General features: G+C 44.4%; 2 protein-coding genes across 2 annotated transcripts in view; both read left to right on the top strand.

The window, feature by feature from the left end:
* Positions 1-24,517, top strand: part of irak3 (interleukin-1 receptor-associated kinase 3) — a 297,236-nt gene extending 272,719 nt beyond the window's left edge. The window contains exon 15 of the mRNA XM_080757702.1: positions 24,503-24,517. The gene's annotated coding sequence lies outside the window, so the exon portion shown is untranslated. The remainder of the gene's footprint in view (positions 1-24,502) is intronic.
* tbc1d22a (TBC1 domain family, member 22a) overlaps positions 1-27,281 on the top strand; it is a 109,386-nt gene that overhangs the window by 72,975 nt on the left and 9,130 nt on the right. The window contains 3 exon segments of the mRNA XM_080757705.1: positions 10,350-10,425; positions 16,612-16,739; positions 25,447-25,542. Coding sequence (XP_080613831.1) covers positions 10,350-10,425; positions 16,612-16,739; positions 25,447-25,542 — 300 coding nt within the window.

Below are 27,281 nucleotides of genomic sequence, written 5' to 3'. Positions count from 1 at the left end.
TAAAACAAACACACACCCACGCACGTGTGCACACACACACACATACACACACACAAAGCAAGAACTGAGCAATATCTTTAATGCCAGATTAGAACTTTAATGACATAAATTGCCCTCTTGCATCACCACTTAATTAATGGTGCAATGCTTTTACTTCGCTAGAGGTTTGGACAGCTGCACAGACCTCACAAATGGTGCTTTTACAACATAAATGGAATCGTGGGTCTGTTGCCAAACATCGCTGCCTTTCTAGTAAGCTGTTTTGTTAGTCACACTGACCGATACTGTTGCATTCGGACACATCTGGTTTTATCCTTTAGAGTACTTTGTCTTTATCGTTTGCACAGTACGTACATCTAGCTGGCTGAACACTGATCAATCCATTCCATTGGTGGAATACCAGTTATCATACTTTCAAGAGTGTGTGTGTGTGTGTGTGTGTGTGTGGTGTGTCTTTAAATGGGCTTTTTTTTAACAGCCATCGCTAAAATGACACGGATGCTTTCCCAGTTTGAGTGGGTTAAAACATCTACTTGCCTACATGGGCGGTGCGACCATGTGATCAGATGGTATACACATGATCATGCATACATTTGTTCTTGTGTGTGTGTGTGTGTGTGTGTGTGTGTGTGTGTGTGTCAGTGTGACCTTTTCTCCTAAGTCTAATTATTTGCAGGGCACCAGGGAATGCCAGTATTTCTCTTTAAACTCTCTCTAAACACTCTTGACAACCGGCTCAGGTAATTAGTTTGTGATCAACTCTCACCTCGCGGCGACCCCTCTCATATCCACAGCATACTATTGGACTTAACTGGAGGGAGAGGGAGAGAGAGAGGCCAATGAATGAATGAATGAGGGAAGGCTACTTTGATTACAGCACACGTGCACTTGCAGGTGCATGCTTACATTCAGTGCATTCTCAGTCGACGGCGACATCAAGGATGTCCTTCTCGTGTCTCGTCCCAATCTTGACGTGTTGAGGTCCCACTCCATATCGCCGCCGTCCGGAGGAAACCCCTTATCTCCACATTTTAACTAGTTTTTTTTTTTTTCAGTGAATACCCGACTTGATACTACAGCGCCATACAAAAGTAGGACAAAACATAGCATATCTGCAGTACAAGCTTGAAACGTTCCCGGTGGACGAAAGCCATATCGAGGATGTCCAGTCCAACCCAGCGGTGCCTAGAAAGCAGACTTTTAAGGACTGGAACCCCTTTTGGTGTTTTAAGCAATTATTTTATACTATTGAAAAAATAGCAGATCTACAAGCTCTATAGAGCGTCGCAGTCCCGCCCCCTCGAGAGACCCGGAAAATAAATCGCAAGTATTTATTTAAAGACGGTTACGCCGCGGACAAAGCCAACTCGGATCGTGACAAATCATGACAATGAACACAATGTTTTGGGCCGATCAAATCATTTGAAAGAAGAAAATAGAGGCAGGAGACAACACTATTTGTTTTCTTTTTCTTTTTATAAACTATTTGATCGGCCCAAAACATTGTGTTCATTGTCATGATTTGTCACGATCCGAGTTGGCTTTGTCCGCGGCGTAACCGTCTTTAAATAAATACTTTAAGAAATGCCTATGGGGAAAAATGCATTGGGATTTATTTCCTGGGCCACTCGTTGTTCTGAAAGGGGGAGGGACTGCGACGCTCTATAGCGCGCCACCGAGTGGCGCGCTATGAGCTTGTAGGTCTGCTATTTTTGAAAAATGGATAAAAACGTGGCACAAATCTTTGAATATATATTATTTCACAGCGAACGTTTGATTGTAGTCGCATCACCCAGCCCCAACGCTTTAACCACCTAAACCTGAGCATCCACGAGCCCACGGCACGTCACATTGCCATTTTCAGCGAACACATAAGGTAGAAGAAAAGACACTCGTGCAGAACCCTGAGGAACTCGGTCTTCATGGAATTTATGAGACGTTTGGAAAGCCACGGAGTTTCACCTAAACATTGACTTGTGTTTAGTTCTAAAATTGCCAGTTTCTGCTGTATAGCAATTTGTGTGAGAATGTGCGCTAACCGGCTGTTAGCTTGGAGGAGGCCAAGCCCAATTAGTAGTTTTAAGAGACAAAATACAGCGGACGTGTGTGTGTGTGTGTGTGTGTGTGTGTGTGTGTTTGCACGTGTGCTTACTGTCTGGCAGATAATCTGTTGTCTGGCCTTATGTCCATTTTTCTTTGTTTGAATCCACTTGCACAGACACGCACGCATGCACACACACGCAGTCCCAACGGGATCGCACCTGTACGTGCACCTGTTTGTGTGTGACTGTGTATGTATAGGCAAGCACACACTGAGTCGTACATTTATGTATGCCCATGGTGTGTGTGTGCATGTGCACATGTGTTGCCTCTATTCCACGGCACATTTCCACATCAAACAAGCAGCCTAGAGTAGCAGCTGCGAGCTGCACGCACGTACGCACACGCACACACGCACGCACACACGCACGCACACACACACACACACACACACACACACACACACACACGCACACACAAATATGCGGATGATACTTTGAAGTCACATCAGCGAGTTTATCCAGGTAGTTCACATAAAATGGGTTAACCACTTTCAACCTGGCCTAGCTATCTCTGGCATGCCATTATGGGTGGAATTCCAACACAGATGGCGGAGCATGTGCACGCTCATATGATGAAATATCGCATCTCTCTTTGCAGACAGCAGCCACAGAAATACTGCCCTGTGTGTTCTGGCATGCATTTGTGTGTACAGTGCAATACCTGGCGGCTGGCTGGATGATTTGTAGAGAAGTCCTTTTTTTTGTAAATACATAAATAAATAGTTGTTTATCCTGACCCGATGGATTTTATGTTCACTTAAAATAGAATAACCATCTGCTTAAACCATTTTCTTACCTCATATTACCTTATATTATTCTGATATTATATCCAATACTGATGAAAGATTGCATGACTCCATCGAGAGTGTGCCACAGCTCTGACCATGCATGCTGGATCTTTCGCTAAATTGTTTATTTAGTTTGCTGGAATTTTTTATTTTTTATTTTTTTTCCTACACATCGGTCTTTCTATTGAACACTTATTATAACATGGATTGTACAGTGTATGATTAGGGTCCCAAAAACAGGGGGTCCGTGGTCAAATGCATATCAAACTGTGGACAGTGGGGGGTCGGTCCTTGATATTAAAAACGGTTGAGAATATCTACTTGCCTACAAAATGACTTATTGTTCAGTGCTGCTCTGGTACACACACTGCAGCAATCATTCACACATCAGTAGCACTTCAAAGTATCCAGTTTGCTAACCCTAAACATTCCAGGCAGTCACGTAGCTTGTGCTTGTCTCCCCCTCCTCCAGGAGTAACAACAAATGTGTTTAATTTGCCCCAGAGCGTAAGCCAACATCGCACAACAGTCAGTCAGTGTACCTGTCATGAAAACACCTTGCCCTCTATTGCACTGCACTGTGTATAATCTCTCTTGACATTCTAGTGGTGCAACGTGTCAATGTGTCTTTCAACTTCTACCGTATAGAACAATCGAGGATGTAGCCTCCGTATCAATACCATTTCCATGGTATCCGATCTGGTCTGTCAGGTGCCGTGCACCTCCGATTATGTGAGGAACAAAGACGCCAACATGATGTATTTTCTGTTTCGTTTCGTTTTTTTGTCGTCTAAACATGTCTTAGTTTTAGAATGTGGTGGAAAGCCTGGCGATGAACAGTTTGCACACAAGGGGGGCTTTAACTCTGTACATTATTCGAGCCTTTTGTTCAGAGGGCACCCAGTAGGATGCTGTCAGTTGTGCTTTACGTCACAGGCCTGGGACACAAGCAGGGCTGTGAACCCTGCTGCCTTAATATCCTATACCAGGAACTCCAGTGTCGTTGTCCTTGTTAACGTCTATTCAGGAACTAATTAGACCTGCAAACCCAGGTGATTGCAAAATAAATATCTGATTGGATAGACAAACATCAGTACTAGAGGTCCTGGTGGGATAGAAAACCCAAAGTATTAGACGTCCTGGTAAATTGGCGATCATCTACTATACCGTTTCCTTCGAGACTGCAACTCCAGCGGTGCTGTTCGCTGACATTTGACATCCTTCTCCATTTGTACTCTTTCAGAGTTCTGGGGGTCCTGGAAATAAAAACAATAACAACGTTTGAGAACCTCTGAATTTGACAAGCTAGTTGTAAACACTTTATGATGAGAGAGAGAGAGAGAGAGAGAGAGAGAGGATCAAAGGGAACCGTCTGTTTCCAGATGCTCTAGTGGCACTGAGTGGAGACGGTGTCTCCCTGCAAACGGAGCAGGGGGTCCGAGGGGTCCAATGTCTAGCAACAGACGGCAGTCTAGACCAGTTAAGGCCAGACGCCACATTCTGTTCCTTCTCTCCCTGTGGGTCCTTTGCGCTACCCCGGCTTGTCACTCATCTCTCTCTCTCTCTCTCTCTCTCTCTCTCTCTCTCTCTCTCCCTCTCTTACACACACTCACACACACACACACACACACACACACACACACACACACACACACACACACGTGTGTGCTAGTGGAGATGAGCCAGTGATTGGCCTTGGTGGAATGCAGTGATCTCCAGAGGAGGGGAACCAAAGCCTTCCACTGCCTAATTAGACGAGATATAAAAGCAGATGTGAGACTGCGAGTGCACGTGCACACACACACAAAGGACACTGCTGTACTAATAATATTGTAATGCAAGTATACACACGTAAGTACTGAGATTCGCGTTTGTCCAACCAATCACCAACGTGCACATCAGGCACAGTTTGTCTTACTCAAGGACACTTTGAACACTAGATATGTCCCTATTTTTTTCCATCCCCATTCCGATACCCATTAACTTGTGAATAGTCGATACCGAGTACGGATCTGTGTAAAATTAACAAGCTAGGACAGTTGCTCTCGAAGTACTACCCGGCCGGGACTCTGGCAAGCTCTTATTGACCAGCTTGCAGCTGGTAATAAAAAATCCACCCTAATCTGCTCACTGCTAATACCCGGAAATTTGCCTTAATCCAAGATAGCCCTATTGATAACCTGATCCATGATTCTGAATCCATTTCCAAGCATTATGTTTGCATCAAAAACACTCCTTGGACTAAATTTGGCCACAGCCACTTACCCAAAATGTCCCCAAAAATGTGCTGACCTCAATTTTGTGTGATGACGGCTATGGTCGTTTCTAGCCCAAGAAGTGTTTTTTTTGTGCAAAACTAATGCTTGGAATGAATTCAGAATGATGAAAACCACCCTAGTTTGACACGTCACATGAAACATAATTAAATTTAGAACATAATTGCCTTATAATAGGTTGTCAATGGTGGCATCTTGGATTAAGGCAAATGTATTTGCAGTGAGCAGATTAGGGTAGATTTATTTTTATCCTGGCTGGTAGACCTGTAATGTCCTGTCAGAATCAGGTGAGAAACAAAATAATCCAATTTTGTCCAACCTCTGCCATTTAATTAAGGGACTATATATATATATATATATCTGTATCCAGTTTCAGTGACAGTCATGTCCACCTGGCTGATAGACGGCTACAATAGGAGCCAGTGTCAGCCGGTGCTGTAGTGCTGCCATTGTCACCACTAATAGAACACAACCATCACAGAGAGAGAGAGAGGGTACCTGGCTGGTATGGAAACAGAGACAGTGTGTGTAAATAGGTAGACCTTTATTGATCCTGAGGGAAATCCAGTTGTCATAGCAGCATTGCAGTGAAGATGATATATGCACATAACAGGAGTGTGTGTGTGTGTGTGTGTGTGTGTGTGTGTGTGTCTCATAACTAAGGACATTTCTAAACACTTTGCACTGTCTGTGAGAATGTACAAACATTCCTGTGTCAAACCTTCCATGTTTCAACTCTGTACTGAAAATACTGACATTTTTGCACATCTCTCTGCTAACACACCAGATGTTGTTGTGGTCAATGAAGAGAACAAATCAGTTTTCATTCTTGAAATGGCCTGCACCTTTGACTCTAGCTTAGAGGAAGCCTTTATGACTAAGGTCATTAAGTACCAGCCGCTCCTCCAGACCATCATTGAACTAGGCTATAGGTGCAATCTGTATGTGTTTATCTTCGGCAGCCTAGGACATGTACACAGTTTGGTCGTAAGAGGCTTCCAACAACTTGGGATGCCAAAAAAAGCAGCCAAACGGCTTGCGAAATTCTGTGCAATATCTTCCACTATCGGTAGCCGCCAAATATGGCGAAGACGCTGTTACCTGTACCCCTGAAGGGTGTGTGGGTATTTGTTCGGGATTTGCTGACTGCATTCTGTACGGCACCTTGTAAATATTTGTGTCCTTGTATTTGTATCTCTTATGTGGACATAAATAAATGATTAAAATGTGTGTGTGTGTGTGTGTGTGTGTGTGTGTGTGTGTGTGTGTGTGTGTGTGTGTGTGTGTGTGTGTGTGTGTGTGTGTGTGTGTGTGTGTGTGTGTGTGTGTGTGTGTGTGTGTGTGTGTGACAAGAATGGATGAATAATATACTGCCAACATATATTTCTCTTAAATCAGCTGAACAAAAATAACGACACGATGCAGCGAGTTAAAGGGGTGGGTGGTCATTGGACGAAAAGGGCACAGCCACACATACAAAGTCACAACACGTTGTAACACAATGTAAGCTAGCAGATCGGTAGATGTATAGGGTCTGAAAATGAGAGCGGGGGGAAAATTGGAAGCAACGTCTTCAATAATGCAGTTCAACAAGAACTATGATTTTTAGCCTAGTCGTTTCCGAGATTTGACCGAGTACTGGCAGACATACACACATTGAGGCACTTTTTGTGTGCATTGTCCTTGTGCAACGAAGTATAGCCTACATGGTATTCCTGGTCACGCCCCCCCCACTATTTCCGCTCTGGGGTCTTTCCTCGGAGCGTGAATGTTTGAGTGTTTTCCGGTTGCCATTATAGTGATATCGCGCTCTATGGATTCTCGTACTTGATCAGACGTGTTTTTGTTTTACTTTGTAACTGATTAATAATGCGACAAACCATTTGAGCACATGGTAGAGAGCATATTATGTGTTTCCACCCAGTAACCTTCTATATAGCAGCCAATCAATGAAGTACTATCTCCGACCTCAGACCAGCTTGCCATGACTTATAGTCCAGTCGGATCGGAAGCTCATTTATAAACAGCCTCTCAAGACTCAATCGATAACTCTGTTAATTCACCAAACGTCAGGTTTGTCCCGCCCACCACCGTACATTAGTTGACCCTTTACTGGATTTATTTGAGATGTTTTATCATTGTTATCGGGGTGAAAAATAATGGGCGTGTAGAGTTTCGTTTCATTAGCACGATCGTGACAAAATAGGCCACAGCTGTTATTATTACTGCTGCTGCCGCCCGCAGAGCACACATGAACGGTGTAAAGGTCGAAGCCGTTAATAAATCACAGGCGCTGACGCGTTCCGCTGACGAATCCTTGGCATTTTCATACGAATGGACAGAGTCAACTTTTCACCACTGTTTGGAAAGTCCTTGTGAAGGTCGGGAATTAGATTAGATTCTGGGCAGGCAAGATGCGGCGGCGGCGGCGGCGGCTGGCACGCGGTCCGCGTACCGGTTGTTGGGAACCTCTGCTCTACACTTTCGCCACACACACCGCGCGCACACACACACACACACACACACACACACACACACACTTTCTCATTTCAGTTCTGCTGAGGCTGAAGGGCAACTGAAAGTGTTTATTGCTAAACTCTGGCTGTGAAGTTTCTGATCCTCTCTCTCTCTCTCTCTTTGTCTCTCTCTCTAGCTTGCCACATCAGCTGTTCTCCAGCCACACTGAATGAGATGACCAATAGAATAAATTAACCTAATCTCCGCTGTGCGTGTGCTTTTGCGCGCACTGAACACACATGACTTGCGCATTAGCTTCAACACTGGCACGTGTTCGTTTGTCAGAACCAGCACTCTCCTCCACGCATATACTTATGCACGCGCACACACACACACACACACACACGCACGCAGCTGTCAAGATGTCGCCGTCTAGGGCTGCTGCGGTGTTGGCGTGTGCTGTGTTTTGTCTGTGCTGTTTTCGTGTCCTGTGTAACTTCTTACACTAAAGAAGAGCTTCTGCACATTGGTTGTTCAACCCCAATGGACATTTTTACCAACATTACTTTCCGCGTTTCGAGCTGACGGAGACTTCTAGGCAGTTGGCAAGTCGCGTGGAGGTGGACTAATGTTTTTTTTTGTTTTTTGTTCAAATGTTACAGTGATTCAACAACACTGTTCTACTGCAATTTGATCTCTCCTCATCCTTTGTCCCCCCTTCCATTCCCCCTGTTATGAAACGGTTCAAGTCTAGGGGTTTTACATACGTAACATGTATGAAAGAACAACACGGCTCATAAAAGAGTATCTGCTTTAATACTCAATTCAGAAGAAGTCACAAAGTGGCTTAGTGCATGACAAAATGATGGACAGAATGGCTCTGTGAGCCCAGAATTATGGAATGACTTACATGACTGATGAACAAACGACACAACCTAACACACAGACAAATGGAACTACAGCTAAACCTGACATGAAACACATACAGTAAGCAGTCGGCTGGAGGGAAGGCCACACGCTGGAGTGCTCCCACACCACAACGCAGCAGTGTTCCCACCCCGAAGTCCAGACAGAGAGTGAGCTTTATAGTCCAGGAAGCAAGGCCTGAGCTGCCACAGGACCAATCCGAGGGCTTGATCAGGCTCCAAGCCACGCCCTCCTCAGGACGGCAACACATTAGGGACAACAATGCTCAGCACCTGCCGGGGACAGAAGCAACAACCAGTACCAGGCAACATAATAGGCGCTCCTCCTATAACCTAGTACCTGCTAAACAAGCCTACTAATAAATATATATATATAGATATGATAGCATCAGCTCTACAGCTGTCACACCCCCCATGAGTTCAATGCGTTTATCCTCGTATGTCTTTACATTGGTCCGGACGCCGACGTCACCGCAGCAGTAGACACACTAGCAGAACAGCTGTCGTGGGCGGAACGTAATCACAGTTTTGCTCTATTGACCAAGCTCATTTGAGCCGGGCTCTCCCCAAATTAGTGCTGAGATATATTGATATTGCGATATATATCGATACGTCCTCCCGCGATAAATGATCAATATCAATTATTAAAATATCGATATAATCCATAACTCTGCACTTTATATTTATACTTCTTGCACGGTGTTGTATTTGTGTTGTTCGTATTTGAGAAAATTCCTGTGTTTTACACAATGGCAAATAAAGGAATCTTAAGCGTGAGTGTGCGCGCGCGCGCACACACACACACACACACACACACACACACACACATACCGGTAATATTTTAAAAGGCCTCTAGTGTGGAGTATTGTTTACCAGGGTGCATTAGAGCAGGGCTAGATATAATTATCTAAATGGAGAACATTAACGCAGGTGAAGACAGATCCTGGGAGAAGGAGACGAGGCTGCTGCCTATTGACTGATTACTTATTCCTCATGCCCTTATAAATGCTATCCTTTTGCCCACTCTGGCTCCTATAGTGGTCTCGTGTTCTGTCGAGGAGGTCTCGATGGGTTCTATTTGCGCGTATATGTATACCTTCTGTACGAGTTCAGCGCCACAGGGAACTTCTCGTGGATGAGTGGGTGGGTGTGAATCATCAGCAAGGTGATGCAAGAGCTCTGTTTTGTGAGCTCTGTTTTGTTTGTGTGTGTCTGTCGTCTGTCTGTCTGTCTGTCTCTCTTATGTTGTTATAAAATCTCATGATGTTTTTGAGGGGCGCGCCAAGCCGCCAACATGAGGTGTTATTACTTAGTTTTAAAAGATACTGTATGGTGTTCTTCATTTCCTTAAATTACTGACATCTAGTTGTGACTCAAGAGGTTGCAGCAGAGCGCCACACATAACTCAATGTGCGAGGCTCTTAAATTGAAAGCCGCTTTGGGCCCGGAAACTCAGTCAGGAAGTAAAAATCCCCTATTTAACGGCTGCCGCACATGTTTTTTTATCCACACAAAACATACTTTTTGTAAAGCGAGGATCATATAGTTTTGAAAACTGAGCCGCAAAGCGTTCACAGACAGCATGGGCCAGCGAAATTTCCTTTTCCATTTCAGTTCTTTTATTTATTTATTTTCATATATACCGGTGTATATACTTCCTGAAAAGTATTTTCATCATTTGAAAATAACGTGATCGGCCCCCTATTTCTGATCACCCAATCCGATCGGGACAACCCTATAGCATACTGTATGTGGTTAAGAGGCCTGAATTGACTCTGGACTCATTCTGTTTCTGTGCAGGACAACTATACGTTCGCCCAGCCAGGCATCCAGAGGAAAGTCAAGGCCCTGGAGGAGCTGGTCAGCAGAATCGATGGTAAGGCCTCTCTATCTTAACAGTAGCTTTACAGGTAACGTTATACATTTGCCCTGTAGCCATTATCTATCTACATGTTGCTTGGCCTATTATCTTTCTTACTCCCATCTCTGCCTTCGCTTCTGCAGTGTGTGGAAGAAAAAGCACTTCAACTCCTTTGGCACAGAACTTATGCGCAGGCTTTTTCTTTTAAACGCTTAAAGAGCGCGTGAACTCCCAGGTTAGAGGTTGTCGCTCTCTTACCGTGTCCTTGCCTCGGCGCTTCACAGAGCGTGGGTGATTGTGCCGTCTGGGTAACGTGGCGGTGGCGGAGCTGGACAGAGCCCCGGCTAATAACACTTCCACTGGTAAACACTTCAATGTAAAGAACGTGGAGACGTACATACTGTGTGTGTGTGTGCGTGCGTGCGTGCGTGCACACACACAGACACACGGTGCAAGGAAGAACGCCTACGTAGATACCCATCGTTGCTGTCAGGCGGAAATGTTGTACTGTGAGGCCTTTTTTACTATTATTTTTAACAATTTAAAACGGATGAAATTAGCCGATCTACAAGTTCACAACGTGTGGATTTTTTTTAGCTTTTGTGTGGTGCTCTTGAATGATGAAGCAGGGCATTAAAGGTAGAGTAAGTGATTTCACTTAATTCAAATATCACTTATTTTTTTGTTTTGTTGTGATAATCCTCTACTATAGAGTGTGCTGACCATATAAGGAGTTCCTCCCTGTCCCCAGTTAACCCCTGGGGGTCAAAAAACCTTAGGTTTCGTTTTTGACTCTCTATCCTGATTGGACTAAGGCTTAGGTCCCACAGCCAAAAACGAAACCTACGGTTTTTTGAGTGAAATCACTTACTCTACCTTTAATTAGCAAAACGTTTAAATGAAAGTGTTCTGCCTGACAACAGTGATATGAAAGCTCATATATGTGCACGCACGGACACACACATGCGTGCGTGCACACGCACGTACACACATGCGCACACTTTGTGCAGCCAGGAGAGACATCTACATTATGCGCACTCGGCATATGCACATCTCGGCACACACACATTCACAGATACATACCTGCATGTACATATATACAGTACACGACAACACACAACAGATACATTTTGGTGACTCTCTCCCTCGCACACATACTTGTACACCGCGGGACGTACTCAAGAGAAACATTGAAATGAAATGCACACGCACACACACACACAGCAGGTGTTCGTTGTGCTCATACTTGGTGTTAATTAGCAACGCCACCTTTCCCCAGGGACTACAAATGTGTTAATTGTTCCTGCTTTTAAACGCCGTGCATCACGCAGCAGAACAAGGACTCTCATCAAACATCACAAACGCGCCCGTCTGACTGCACAGTTTGTCAGACTCCCGAGACGCACACCGTGCGCGGCTCCTGCCCTGCTCTGTCAGCTGAAGGAGAGAGGAGAGATTGCTGCTTGCATGTAAATTATATCGTTATGGCCAAGGCACAAGGACCCCCGTTTGATACAAATGTCTATCTTTGGGACCCTACTAATCTATATACTCTCAGTTTCAGTCCCGTAACTCATCAAGGACCTAACACAGTTTGACAACCACTGATAGTTTGTGTTTGGTTTGTATCTTTTTATTTTTTTTTCAAAAACTTCAGTTCGAAACTACAATGGAATGATTGGGATCATGAGAACACAGACACACTCTACAGCCCCCCGCACCCCCGTGTTCGTCGCTGTCATATTTCCCAGTGCATTAAATACATCTAGGTGTGGAGGAGAGAAGCACGTGTGTCCTTATTAAAGTTAACACAGTGAGGAGGGCAGGGGGATTGGCTACGCCCTCCCTGCCGCCCCCAGCAACCTGGCATTCTCTCCCAATGCTCGTAAAAATCACTCCGTCACGCACACTTAAATCAATCCCAGTCGCCACCATAAACCTTTATACCTGTTTATCGAAAAGTTGTTTCGCGAAGAAGAGCTTATGAAAGGGGGGGGGGGGGCTTGGAGGTTGAAGGTTGAATTATGTGCATTTGAAGCTGCGAGTTGCCTGCAATGACATGTTAACCCCATGAACCCTATAGCGCCTCTGTTCTGGCCGTACCATAATACATTAGGTGAACGTTCGATGAAAATACTTAATCTATTATTTTCGCTGAAGAGATTTGGTCTAGAGGGAAATAAGGTATAGTATGGCTGGGGAACCTCTATCTAGTAGTTAGAGTAAAGCGCTGGCAGTGGGACTAAAAAAACACTGATTTTTAATTATATACAGTATGTATTTTTGAGACAGACTAATTTGCATGAATTAATATGAATTCTTTCCTGGTTTATTGGAATAATACTCATTGTTTTTGTCTTTTGTATGTTAATCCTGAGTGAGTCCTACTCACCTGGCTTCTTCATCCATTTGTGGTGTTTTATTTAGAATATGCTCTTTTGTAGAGGAGAGCAACGCTATGTCGTCTGCGAAGTCTAGGTCGTCAAGTTTGATGTCAGCTTCCATCGAATTCCATCCCCTCTCCCTGCCTAACTGTTCTTCTCATTAGCCAGTCCATCACAATCAAAAACAAGAACCCTGACATTGCATCCTAGTTTAACGCGGGTGTTTATGTTAAACCACTCGCATATTTCTCCCTGCTCTTCTACTGCATACTGGAAGTCTTCATAAAACGTTTTAACCATTCTAACAATCTTCTCTGGGATTCCGTACTTCTTCATAATAATCCACAGGCCTTCGTGATGGACGGAGTCGAAAGCCTTTTCAAAGTCTACAAAGTTAATGTATAGTGTTGCTTGCCACTCGACTTGTTCTATAATGTTTCGCAGTATGAAGACTTGCTCAGTTGTTCTGTAACCAGCTTGGCTTGTTCCTTTCTCAGCCTGCAGTCTATTCCGTTTCTTGTTTTATAATAAGCCCTTTCTTCCAGTTTGTTGGGATCTTCTCGTGTTTCCATATTTTCCCTAACAGTTGATGTTCTGTAACCAGCTTAGCTTGTTCGTCAGCCTGCAGTCTATTCCTTTTCGTATGTGATCTACAATAATCCTTTCCTACTACAGAGAGTAGGGTTATGCCTCTCGAGTTCTTGCATTCTTTGAGGTTTCCTTTCTTTGCTAGTTTTATATTAAGCCCTTTCTTCCAGTTTGTTGGGATCTTCTCATGTTCCCATATTTTCACTAACAGTTGATGACGTTTATTAATTAGTGTATGATCTATCGGATTCTTGGTCTTCCCATCCGGAGATACCCACGTTGCTTTGTGTATGTCTCTATGTGGGAACAGAGTTCCTGTTATGACTAGCTCGTTCATGTCACACATTTCGCACAGTCTTTCTCTGTTATTATTGTTCTGTTCTGCTTTGCTTGCTTGATTGACCATGACCCTTTCATAATCTTGGTGTCCATCTCCTACTTTAGCATTCATGTCTCCTGTTACAACCAACATGTCGTGACTGTCCAATACATCTTGAAGTCTCACGTAGAATTCGTCCTTTACTTGTTCTTCTGCAACTTCTGTGTGTGCATTGATGTGTATAATCAACTTGATGTGTTGGGAGTGGTACCTGGCTTGAATGGTTCTTTCATTGACTGGTGTCCAATCAATTAGGGCTCTTGCTGCTGTCTTTGACATCAGTATGCCCACACCTTGTCTGTGGGTGTCATCGTCTCTTCGCGAGTAGAGGATGGTTTCTCCTTCTGCCAGTTCGACTTTTCCTTGTCCTGTCCAGTGTGTTTCGCTGATGCCCATGATGTCGATTTCTCTGTTAGTCATTTCTCTTGCTGCTATTGTAATGTTGCCGCTTGTGTAAAGTGATCAGGATCGCTTGAGCTGTTTGAGGATTATAATTTTATAACGATAACAAGTAACCAATCACTAACTTGTTGATCAGTCGACTTCTGGGATTTAGCACTCTCCAACAGCAGTGTAGGACGGAAGATACTTGGGGAACTACTTTTTGTTTTTATGTTTTTTTTTATGTGCTCTCCATTCCTCCATCTCTTTTCATTTCCTCTCCTCAATCTGTCCTTTTTTTTATTTTATTCTGCCTGCCTTTCCCTGGTTTTATAGTGTTCTCTACCCTTTCTTCCTGTTCTGACTGTGGTTCGCTCTCCCCCCCAGTCCTCTCCTCTCCTGATGATTCTACAATGAGGCACGCGATGGCCGATCTGCTCGCTCGGTCAATGGACCTTTTTTTTTTACTTCATTTTGTCCAGCCCTGGAGTAACACCTGCAAAATACTGCACAGACTCTTGACAGTCTGTAGTAGTGTGTTATCACCACCAGTGTATTCTATTTCAGTGCTAACACTGCAGTAACTGTTTAGACTCTTGACTCCGCAACGACGTAGGTGTATTGACGTGATGATGTAACCACATTCGATTGCATGTGTATGTTTGCGTTCATGTATGTTTTGCCTACGTACTTCGCCTTAGCCTATAGGGCATTCTGCAATGTGTGAGGTTAATTATTCCTTATGACTATGTCTCACAGTACTTCACTCACTCTACCATAACTGCTGTGCCCGTCCATCGGATCAATGAAGGTCTAAAGCTACTATATATCCTGTCCTCTCTTGGGCGCCATCACCTGATGAGAGACACGATCGATTGTCTGTCTTTTCCCTCTCTCCCTTCGCCTCTTTGTGGGCATTTGTTGGACATGCAAACATTGTACCAGTCATGATGATTTGATCAATGTGTCAAAAGTTCTTTCACCTACGTCTCTCTCTCTCTCTCTCTCTCTCTCTCTCTCTCTCTCTCTCTCTCTCTCTCTCTCTCTCTCTCTCTCTCTCTCTATCTCTCTCTCTCACACACACGTGCGTGCTAGCGGTTTGCGGGATGTATCAGCGTGATGCATTCACGGCTAATGAGCTCAGCTTATTCACCCCCTTCTCGCTCGGCGTGATAATTGAACTGTGGAGACGAGTGCTGGCTAATTGCAGTGTGTTTACCTCGTGTCACGCATCGCCAGACTGTGTGGTGCATTATTTATTGTGTGCACCTAAAGTCAGGTGTCACTCAGGTGTGTGTGTGTGTGTGTGTGTGTGTGTGTGTGTGTGTGTGTGTGTGTGTGTGTGCACGCACGAAGACCAGAGGTTGTGTTCTTCCCTAAATCCTGACAGCTCTGTAATTACATCTTTATTATCAGGTATAGAGCAGTACGAGGTGTGTGTATTTGGCTGCAGACGTCCCCATCTCAAAAATATGATGATGGCAGTGTGTTGTTTGTCAGATGACTACATAGGACTAATACTAAATGGTGTGTTCTAGGGATGGGAATTATCAATTCATTCATTAAAATAATTGATATGTTTTGATAACCTTATCGATCAATTATTAACCGGTTAGTTGATAAGTGGCGTTTAAAAGATATATAATAATATGATCATTTTAATTTCCCTCAATGTGTAACATAAACATCCACATGCATGCATACGTGTGTTGCAGGCAAGCACGGTGGGCTTGTTCTACACCTGGGAGAAGTTGTGTTTGTGTTGGGGGGGGGGCATTAATGCAACAACAATACAGACGTTTACTGAGACTCACTGAGACAACATGTAGTCCAGGAAGAAAGTGAGAGTCACTGGGCTCACTGCTACAATCTAAAATATCTAAAACCACATATTACACACATAAAGACCCCCAGGAAAGTGTTCTAAAGCGTCTAAACGTCATTAACATATTAAAGTGTCACTTTAAGACAGCAGGAAAGAAAAATATGTATTGCAGCAACAGATCATTTCTTAGCAGCGTTTAGTGTGACTACCGCTGAGGGATAGAAGCTGTTCCTGAATCTGCCGGTCCCTGACTTGATCACTCTGTATACCGTCTGCCTGATGGCAACAGTTCGAACAGTGAGTGACGAGGGTGGGAATTGGCTCTGGGGAGGTGGCTCAGCTTTGGGGGAAGCTCCATTTAACGTGAATGGACTATAGTCTGCATCTCTGGCACCAGAGCAACCCCTAGAGCGGGCACCTCTGCGGCCCGCACGTGCGCTCCCCGGTGTGTTGTTCAAAAGACTACGACTGAATCAGAATCTGCTGTCAAAACTATAGCACGGGCCCCTGGAACCAGTTTCCATCCTCCATTTGTCACGTATGCACCTTGGCTTGTTCTTTTTGGGCGCCACGCTGTGAAACCTTTATGAGGTTGCGTTTCAATTAGACCGTGTAGAATGAACTAGTGAACTGTGTCTCCTCAGAGTCCGTGCACCGTCACATGCAGCAGTATGAAGTGGAGTATCTGCAGTTTGCCTTCCGCTGGATGAATAACCTGCTGATGAGAGAGCTGCCGCTACGCTGCACCATCAGACTGTGGGACACGTACCAGGTACACACACACACACACACACACACACACACAGCATGTCCACTAATAGATACACGTAGCAAATGTGTCTTTCTTTTTCTTTGCGTATCAATCTGTCTGCCTATGAGACCGACAGCATAGTTGTGTTTATTGATGTGTCTGTCTTCCTCTGCATTGGGGGCGGCTGTGTGTGTGTGTGTGTGTGTGTGTGTGTGTGTGTGTGTGTGTGTGTGTGTGTGTGTGTGTGTGTGTGTGTGTGTGTGTGTGTGTGTGTGTGTGTGTGTGTGTGTGTGTGTGTGTGTGTGTGTGTGTGTGTGTGTGTGTGTGTGTGTGTGTGTGTGTGTGTGTGTGTGTGTGTGTGTGTGTGTGTGTGAGAAGACCAGAGGATGTGTTCTTCCCTAAATCCTGACAGCTCTGTAATTACATCTTTATTATCAGGTATAGAGCTGTGTGTGTGTGTATTTGGCTGCATGGGGGGTGGGGGCATTAATGCAAGAACCCCGCATTGCCTCCAGTGGTTGCCTTGCACCATTGGTGTGGGAAGTGAGGACGCTGGCATCGACTGTTCGCCGCTTCACCTCCCAATATATCAATGAATGGACCATGCATTGTAAGCGCTTTGAGTAAGCGCTATAAAAATGCGTTATTATTATTATTATTTATAATTATTATTGTAGGCCTGTCTCTCTCTCTGAGGCGTATCTGTATACAGTGCGTACGTGCCTGTGTGTGTTTATGTTGTTGTTGTTGTTGTTGTTGTTGTTATGTTAGTCAGGTAGTCATGACATACTGTAGGCCTGGTATCTATTGTTTGGGTACAGCTTGTTCCTATAAATGTCAAACGCTTTCACTCTTATCGCGAGTACAACTGTGGCCTTCTGTTCACGGCGGTCCTTTCTCCACCGATCTGTGTCTAATATGCATTCTCTTGATATAATGTAATTAAAGCACAGCCACCACCACCTTGGGATGATGTCTCCGCCGCCGCGCCTCGCCTCAGCGTTCACTGATCGATTCAGAATTCCTGCGATAGCAGATAGACCTTTATTGATCCCGCAGGGATGTGCAAGTGAAACCAAATGGACCCTTGCGGGTCCATTTTGGTTTCACTTGTACACCCGTGGGAGTTAGATTATCGCTCAGGATTTCACTGTGTATAATCCCAGGCTGCATCGCATAATAGTGCCAAGGCCTTTAAAAAAAAAAAAAACCTACAGAAATGCTAGCCTTCAATGATGGCCTTAATTATATGCTTCCCAGTGCTATACAGTATACGTACTGTATGCCCCTGTCTCGCTGCCAAATAAACACTCAGGCTGTACCCTTCACAGCTCCTGCTGTAGCATTAGTGCAGCATTAGCGCGCCGCGGGCAGTTAGCACCCTCTGTGATGTACGGCTTCGGCAGAGAGAGAGAGTGTGAAGTGAATCGACTTGAGCCCCTATTTTATGTTTCACCCGTCATTGTTTTTTCTGCCAAACCACAAGCTCACGGCGCGCGCCGCGCCGCGTTGTGAGCTCGCAGAATAATGGCTATATTTTTTTCAAATGATTTACAACATTTTCTGAAAATGTTTAATAATGTGCATGCGTGGACGCCCCGGGAGTACTGTAAGTGGTTATTAGCGCTATAACAAGGAGGACCATAAAAGGCTTTTATGGACCAGTCAAAATTCCTGCTAATGTACGAGCTTTGTGTTGGATGGGGTCTCAGATTTGTACTTGATAGGAGTACGTACTGTAATATGCTAATTAGTAGGAATGCTGCCAACGATTCATTTCACTGACGTCGTTTAAACTGACATTTTTTAAAGTGTTTCTTTTTTACTCTATTTTGACAACATCCAACATTGAGTGCATTTTCTATCTATTAGGCCAAATCCCGTTGGAACTATAAAGGGGAATTCCACTCATTTTCAACATCATCGCCAGTAATATACCTTATAGAGTTCATTATTATGTACTTCATCATGAAGTACATCTTGGTGATGTCACTGAAATGTACTTCATAATGTTACTGATTTCTTTTTGTCAGACCTCCAGTTCTAGGCAACACAGAATGGGGGGGGGGGGGGGGGCTTTTTTTTTTTTTTAATGATTTCCACAAAACAGCTCTAAGGTATATTAATGGCCTAGTAAAATGTTGAAAATGAGTGCTAGTATACAAAATTAATTAGAAATTCCATACACTATTGGAATCTTACACAACTTCTGCTTCAAATATTGTATTACATCAAAGCCAGTGTGCAAAAAAGTAGGTCACATCAATTGTGCTGTGACTCCTGCTTCGGCGCTGTACTGGTCGGAAAACACATGTCGGCTCACCTTCAAACACAAACACGTATAGTGCTGTAGGCCTATTGGATGTTCAGCCAAACAGCCAAACAGAAACTAGGCCTAGCTTGCATTCTCAATGTTCTCGCCTCAAAGGCTGTGTTATTTCTTCAAATGGCTGCACTTACTGGTTGCCCAGGATCTACCAGTATTCTTCTACTGTGGTATTTTGCGCATTTGACTGGCCCTGCAGGCCTCACGATCCCGCCTAGTGTAACGGCCATCCAAGCTACTTTGGATGGCGTCTCCGCCGGTCACTGTCCCTCTTCCCCTTCCAGTCTGAATCGTGGCATGCATGGGAATTAGGCCACTTCCACACATGAATGTCAACAGCCTCAGTAGGGCGCAAACCTTCTCTTCCGGGGCCATTCCGCTCCCCATGTGTCCTCTGCCGTTCTCCCCCCTGTGTCCGCGGTGTTTTCAGTCCTTTTGTCCTTCTCTCATGTCCACCCCCGTCCACACCACCACCCAGCACAGCATGATGTGCATCACGGGCATGCACAGCTTGAGCCAAGCAACTAGAAAACGTGGCCGCCGTGATGATGAGCCTGAGCAAGCAGTGAACTTTTAACCCATTCTGACCTGAGATCAGATTCATACGAGGTTTCCACTGGACACACACTGGTCTGATTAACCCATTCTGACCTGAGATCAGATTCTAAAAAAATGTCAGTCGTTCTTCGATTTTTCAAAAATAGCAGACCTACAAGCTCGTAGTGGCGCGCTATGAGCTTGTAGATCTGCTATTTTTCAATAGGTAAAGCATAACATGATGCTAACACCAAAATGGGTTCCCTTTCAGAATGGGTTAACGGAAGTCCACAGTGCGTCTCCTATACTCGAGAACGGACGTCCCGCGGTTGACCGTGCGGCTCGAGTGTCGGTTCTTTTGAATCATGTCTTTGTGGTGGGCTTTTGTTAGACGTGAGCGACTGCTCGCGTCTGAACTTTTCGGAATCTTTTTTTACATCGCGTTCGACCTGTGTGTCTGGATATGGTGTATTTAATTCGCTGCGTTAGTGATCTTCAACAGGTCTATATACCCAACCTGGGTTTTTTTTTTCGGTCACTTGGATCCGGATCGGTTCAGATCATGTTCCCCCGGCTCTCGGGTCCATTTGCGTTTATGATTTTGTAACGCCCCCCAGTGGATCCGACGAGGTCTGCACTCTGAGCTGACCAGGAGAAGAAACATGAAGTGCTGCGTGATGAAGATTATACTGTATAGGATCAGATGACTGGCAGCTGAGTGTGTGTGTGTGTGTACTAGTACTGTATCTGCCTGTGTGTGTGTGTGTGTGTGTGTGTGTGTGTGTGTGTGGGTGGGTGTGTGGGTGGGTGTGTGTGTGCGCGTGTTTTCCACGGGAGCTTTTTAACTGTGTTGTAATGTGTCCACTTTGTTCCTCTCTCTCTCTCTCTCTCTCTCTCTCTCTCTCTCTGTATCTTTGCTCTGTTTCTGTCATAATCTCTCAATGTATGTATCATTTATTTTTCTGTCATTTCTGCCCCTCCTTACACTCCACAGTCCACACACAGAGAGAGAGAGAGAGAGCAGGGGACTCTGCATGGCTCTCTATTTGTCTCTTATCGATCTTAAGAGATGTAGACTCGAGAATGAGAGAGAGGGAGTGATGATAGAGGAGGGATGATTTAGAGCAACACACATGCAGACGCACACACACACACACACACACACACACACTGCACAGAGACGGGGACCAAATTATCCTTGTTGCGTGGAGCATGAAATTAGCAAGTGGCTCAGTGTGCTGGCATTAGCATGGTTGTTAAAAAGAACACTGACATTTTCAATTGCGACGCCTTCCATCCAGACACGCTGTAACATGAGGTCATCAGAAATGTTTAATTTGAAGAACAAATATAATACATAAATCGCGTGCACGTTTCAGTTCAGCAGGGAAACAAACTGCCACTGGCCGCGTTTTCCGGAAAACCCGATGGAGAAACGCCGCTAGAAATCCGGTGTGTGGAGACCTTAACCCATTCTGAACGGCAACCCATTTTGGTGTTGGCATCATGTTATGCTTTAGCTATTGAAAAATAGCAGATCTACAAGCTCATAGCGCGCCACCGAGTGGCGCGCTACGAGCTTGTAGGTCTGCTATTTTTTGCAAAAATCGAAGAACGACTGACATTTTTAGAATCTGATCTCAGGTCAGAATGTGTTAATCAGACCAGTGTGTGTCCAGTGGAAACCTCGTATGAATCTGATCTCAGGTCAGAATGGGTTAAGAGTTTGAAAAAAAGCTATAAGGAAATGCTGTAGACGTCGACGCACACCACTGAAGTTGCCCAAATGAGATAGTATGCCTTTAGTACAGTGGTTCATGCACCCCTTGTGGTGCGCGACATGAAAAGGCTAATGGTGGTGCTATGGTTTTATTTTAAATATATTAACATATTATGGCAACTATATGCAGAATATAGTCTTATGTTGCATACTGTAGGCCTATATAATCCCATATTCATATACGTGCATATTTGTGGATATATATAGTAAATATATGTCTCTATATAGCTTATGCAATTTATATTTATATGTGGGGGGTAAGTTTGGAGGTAGCATGATCAAAATGTTTTGGGAACCGCTGTCTTAGTAGATAGTATGACTACATCCAATGCTAATATTGACTATTTTCATTTGTTGTTGTTTGCTGGCACTGTAGTTACTGTATGTGTTTCTCTGCTGAGCAGTGTTGATTTTGTCGACTAAAACTAAGACGAAAAATGTTCGTCGACTACCTTTTTTCCACTGACAAAAAATAAATGGAAACAAAATAAAAACTAAGCTATGATGACTAAGACTAAATATACTGACACTTTCGTCAACAAATAAAAACTAGACCAAAATGTTAGTAAGGGACTAGCTGACGAGATCCAGTATACAGTCATTTTACAATTAGTTGCATGCAGAAAATAGCTGATCTACAAGTACACAGCGCGTCGCAGCGGGCGATGTTGTGGGGTTGTAGATCGGCTATTTAAAAAAAAAAAACAGACATCAAGGCCCGCTAAAATATTTTTTTGTTTGACTAAATCAACTGTATAGATTTACGCCATAAAATCTTATGATATTTAGTCGACTAAAACTAGACTAAAACTAAATCATTACAGGTGACTAAAACTAAATGAAAACTATGCAAGAGGCCATGACTAAAACTAAAATCAAAATTTGCTGTTCAAGTAATTCGCTTTGCCATGCCTTATTGCTATCACCTTTACTGGATGTTCTAGCTTTGACTGGAGGTTATTTACTTTGACCGAAGGTTCTTAACTTTGACTGGAGTTTCAAATGGAAGTTCTAACTTCGGACATCCTTGGCGTTCACTGGAGGATGACTTCACATCTATGTTCTGCTTTAGAGGCCACTGTAACCATTGTTGTCTGAGGAGGACGATAAGTTTGGAACACATTAACTGCAGTTAGTAGTAGGTATAGCCACAATCTTTTGTCTTTGTATATTATGGCAACAATAAGTAAAACATACCGAGTCAAGTGGAGCATCAAGGAACTATTGCCTTGTGCCAGGACACGGATATATATATTTATTTTGGGAAGAAACCACTTAACTAAGGAAAGCTTTTTCAGGAAAAACCTTATATTTTGAAAACAATGCAATACTGCCTCATCAAAGTTGGTGTTTCAGCAGACAGTTTGTATAAACTGATTTATACAAAACTAAACCTCAAAAATGGAGTTGGTTTCCTCCCGACAGCAACGATATATTGTTTTTCCTCCGAGGACTTGACGAAAAAGGTCCTCTGAGAAGAGAACTTTACTTTAGGGGTAGAGGAGGGGTACGACGGCCGTACTATAGCCACCACATGCTCCCTCCTTAAAGTTTGTCCCTGTGCTCACCCAATAAATGACAGGCCCTCTGACACACACACACACACACACACACACACACACACACACACACACACACACACACACAGACCCTCAGACTCTCTCTCACATTAACACACCCAAGCACATACACACACTCTGACACGCACTCTCGCTCCCAGTGTCTCGATTGCACCTCATTCTCACAGTATGGTTCTGATTTTCACACACACACACACACACACACACACACACACACACACACACACACAGTCCGCTCTTCTCTCATTCACACACAATCTCTCAGGCATCAATATTTCATCTTCTCTCAATAAAAAGCTCACATCTCTCTCTCTCTCTCTCTCTCTCTCTCTCTCTCTCTCTCTCTCTCTCTCTCCCTCTCACTGTGTGTCTCCCTCCCTCTATCCCCTCCACCTTTCTTCCTTCATCCATGTATATATTTCTACTTCACCTATCTCTCTCTCTTTTGCTCTCTCTCACCCCAGCCCTCAGTTCTTCACACACACACACACACACACACACACACACACACACACACAGTCCATTCCTGTCTTTCAACCTTGATGAATTTTATCTGTTCTGTTCTGGTCAGCAGGGTCCCCCCTGTCTGACTTCCGCCTGTCTGTCTGTCTGTCTGTCTGTCTGTCTGTCTGTCTGTCTGTCTGTCTGTCTGTCTGTCTGTCTGTCTGTCTGTCTGTCTGTCTGTGTGTGTGTGTGTGCGTGCGTGCGTGCGTGCAAGAACCATCTGAGCCTCCAAAGGAAAAGCGGTGGTGATTGTAAAGCGAGGATCATACATTATGTTTGGGCTATAAAAGGTTGTATGAACTGCTGTCACATGAGGCAGGGAGGAGCAGGGGATCTGTCATTCACACATCGCCTTCCTTACCATAACAACTTGAACCCCAGCAGCCGTATTCTGGGGGGGAACATTTTATATACAGTAAATGTTCATTTCGTTCATATGCATACTTGTATGTAAAGCTGCCAAAGTGCTGGTAAAGTTCAATAAAATGCTAAAAATTGAGGGGCACGGTGGCACAGTTGGTAGTGCTGTCGCTTCACAGCTAGAAGGTCCTGGGTTCGATTCCCGCTCGGGGCGCTGTGGGTGCTGGCGGCGTGTTTCCTCCTCCGCGTCATCAGTGCCCATACCCGAAGGCGGGGTTGGCGAAAGGGCCTTTCTGTGTGGAGTTTGCATGTTCTCCCCGTGTCCCCTAGGGTAGGTACCCTCACAAAAACTAATCCTGGTCTCTAAACTGCCTCCCCCTGGCCAGCCGGGGTGCCTGATGGAGGGGAAAGGAACTGGTTGGAATAACGTGTTCCTTTCACGCGCTACGTCCAACCAGGGAAACTCCCCCCTGTCAGGTGTAAAGGAGCAACTTGGACACTCAAGCATGAAGGAAGCATGAGTTAAGTCCGTTGCTCTCCCCAGGTTGGCGGAGGGTGTGTAGAGCCCAGGATCACAGTAGATGATTGACACAGGGGTGAAAAATGGGTTACAAAATCGTCGGATAAAAAAAAATATTGAAAAATAAATGCTCAAAATTGCAACAAACGTTTGGTCGATGGTCGCATGACTGAAAAGTTCCCTGTACTTTACACTTCATTGAGTGTGAAAGAGAAAGTTATTTCAGTGCATTCAGACTTGGGTGCATGGTGAGAGCGGCGCGATTACATTACACACTTGAGTGTGCGCACTGCGCACGTGTGCGTGCGGGCGGGCATGCAGCAGCTTCACCTAGGCCATATTCACCAAGCGTGTGTGTGTGTGTGTGCGTGCGTGCGGCAGCTTCACTCAAGCCAGATGCACCAAGCGTGTGTGTGTGTGTGTGTGTGTGCGTGCGGCAGCTTCACTAAGGCCAGATTCACCTGATTCACTAAGCTGTTTACACCCATATTTGGGTGTAAAGGAATTGACCAAGGTTCCCACGTCAGTAGTCTAGAATTAGGCATTCTAATGACATACAGTAAGCTTTGGCCCCCATGTACAGTAAGTCTGCATCCTAGCAGACTTGAGAAAGAGTGGCCTTCCACAAAATTCACAGGCAAAAAAAAAGATTTCTGAATGAGACTAACGTGGGATGTTTTGGAAAATTATTTTTACACCAAAAATGTGGGTGTAAACGTGCCCCTGTTCTTGTTCGTCCACACTGCTGCACTCTCCTCTTCCGTCTTACTGTATGTCTATCTCTAACCCATTCTGACCTGAGATCAGATTCATACGAGGTTTCCACTGGACACACACTGGTCTGATTAACCCAGTCTGACCTGAGATCAGATTCTAAAAAATGTCAGTCGTTCTTCGATTTTTCAAAAATAGCAGACCTACAAGCTCGTAGCGCGCCACTCGGTGGCGCGCTATGAGCTTGTAGATCTGCTATTTTTCAATAGCTAAAGCATGACATGATGCTAACACCAAAACGGGTTCCCGTTCAGAATGGGTTCAAGTATTACTTTGTGACATAAGTCTGCTTAATTATATACTGAAATGTAACGCTCTCCCCCCCTTTTCTCTCTGTGTTTCTCTAGGCTGAGCCGGAGGGTTTCTCTCACTTCCATCTGTATGTGTGTGCAGCCTTCCTGGTGCGGTGGAGAAAAGAGATATTGGAGGAGAGAGATTTCCAGGTATGATTCTAGATGCTATAGAACACGCAATTGTGTCTCTGTAAAGTTCTTTAAACACAGGGAGAGTGATGGATAATGTATATCAAATTATTCATATTTGACGTCCCAATCATACGATGCGTTCTATTCACGATAACAAATCAAACTATCGCATTAAAACACAATTAGCGCCGGGATTCTTTCAAAATAGAAGCTCAGGGTGCCGGGAAGATATGTCCGCTTTTACTCTGTAAAGCCCCCCCCCCCCCCCCTTCTGTTCCGGAAAGAAAACTGAGACATATTTTAGCTTGCTTACCTTTCTCTCGTTTCGATAATATCGCTCGATGGTCCCTCGCGTTCATATTACTGAACGAGAGGCAGGTCAGAAGTCAGAAACAAAACCACGGAGAGCGCCCTAGATTAGGAGATACGAGGCATTCTCTCTGCAGCGGTAAACTAGGAAGTGACCGGGACCGCGGTTGAACGAAGAGCGAAGAGTATGGTGGCCTTGAAGGCAAAAATAAAAGAATCTGAATATTCTTCTCTCGTTTGATATCATTGAAAATGCACATGTCCTAGCAACCTGTACGGTTCTGAACCAGTTAACTCCTTTGCTGCCCCCTAGTGTTAGCATGATTATACTGCCCCAGGGGCCAGCCCGTCCAGGCACAATCTATGGAGCTTGTTGTCCTTTTTCGGGTTAAACAGGAAGGTGGGGGGCTTCCGGAAGTGGAACGACACCACACAACACAGCCCAGTACAGCCTTTAGCTAGCAGAACAACCAGCTACATTTTTCCCAGCGATACGATACAAAATCACAAATTATTTACAGTACGCTCGTCGGGTGCGCGCCGGCTCACCATGGGCAGCTCTCTAACCTTTGGAGATACGGCGCTTTGAAAACCGGGGTAATAATGGAGGCTCAACGGAGCTGGATTTAGAAATTGCATCGCTGGTGGTGGTCCAAAGGGGCTTGGACTCTGTGGCGACAATAAGGGAGTGTATCACGTCTCCTAAAGCGAGTTTCCTTGTGAGTCTAAATTATAATTAACTATAGGTTACGAAGGTAACCCAGGTTAATTAATTAGACGAGCAAGGAAACTCGCAAAACGCCCTTCTTGTGAGCAATGAGAAGAAGGTTTCACTGGTTTAAAGTGATGACAATGGGTGGAGCCTGGTTTTATACCACCAAGCTGGAGGGAGTGGTCAAGGCTCCCATTGGTCCCAAACCCAGTCAATCAATTGCCTGTGAGTGTATTATAATGCCTCTGTGATTATGACGAAGTCACAATCTCCTAAAGCGAGTTTCCTTGTGAGTCTAAATTATAATTAACATATTATGTCTACGCTTATAAGTGTAGCTGGCATAGATAGGTCCCAATAGCCTAGCTAAATTTGTAGAAGGCAAGAAAATAATGAATGCAAAATGAATGCAACATTTGCATTAATTTCTCCAATAGTGGGCAAGATATGTAAAACATATTAGATTTGTAAGGTGCAATTTTGTTTATTTAGTTTTATTTTTTGGGGTGTAGGGTCTCTCACATTTTCTTTTTGTATATTTTGAAACATAGGCATTTCTTATGTAACTATCTCCCATGGTTCCTTTCTGAAACAGCAGCGATGGCTTTAACCCATTCTGACCTGAGATCAGATTCATACGAGGTTTCCACTGGACACACACTGGTCTGATTAACCCCATTCTGACCTGAGATCAGATTCTTTAAAAAAGTCAGTCGTTCTTCAAAATAGCAGACCT

Source organism: Protomyctophum bolini (genome assembly GCF_963924005.1).
Source record: "Protomyctophum bolini genome assembly, chromosome: 23".
Classification (NCBI taxonomy): Eukaryota; Metazoa; Chordata; class Actinopteri; order Myctophiformes; family Myctophidae; genus Protomyctophum; species Protomyctophum bolini.
Note: the sequence above shows the minus strand (reverse complement) of the source record. Positions and strands in the feature narration are given on the sequence as shown.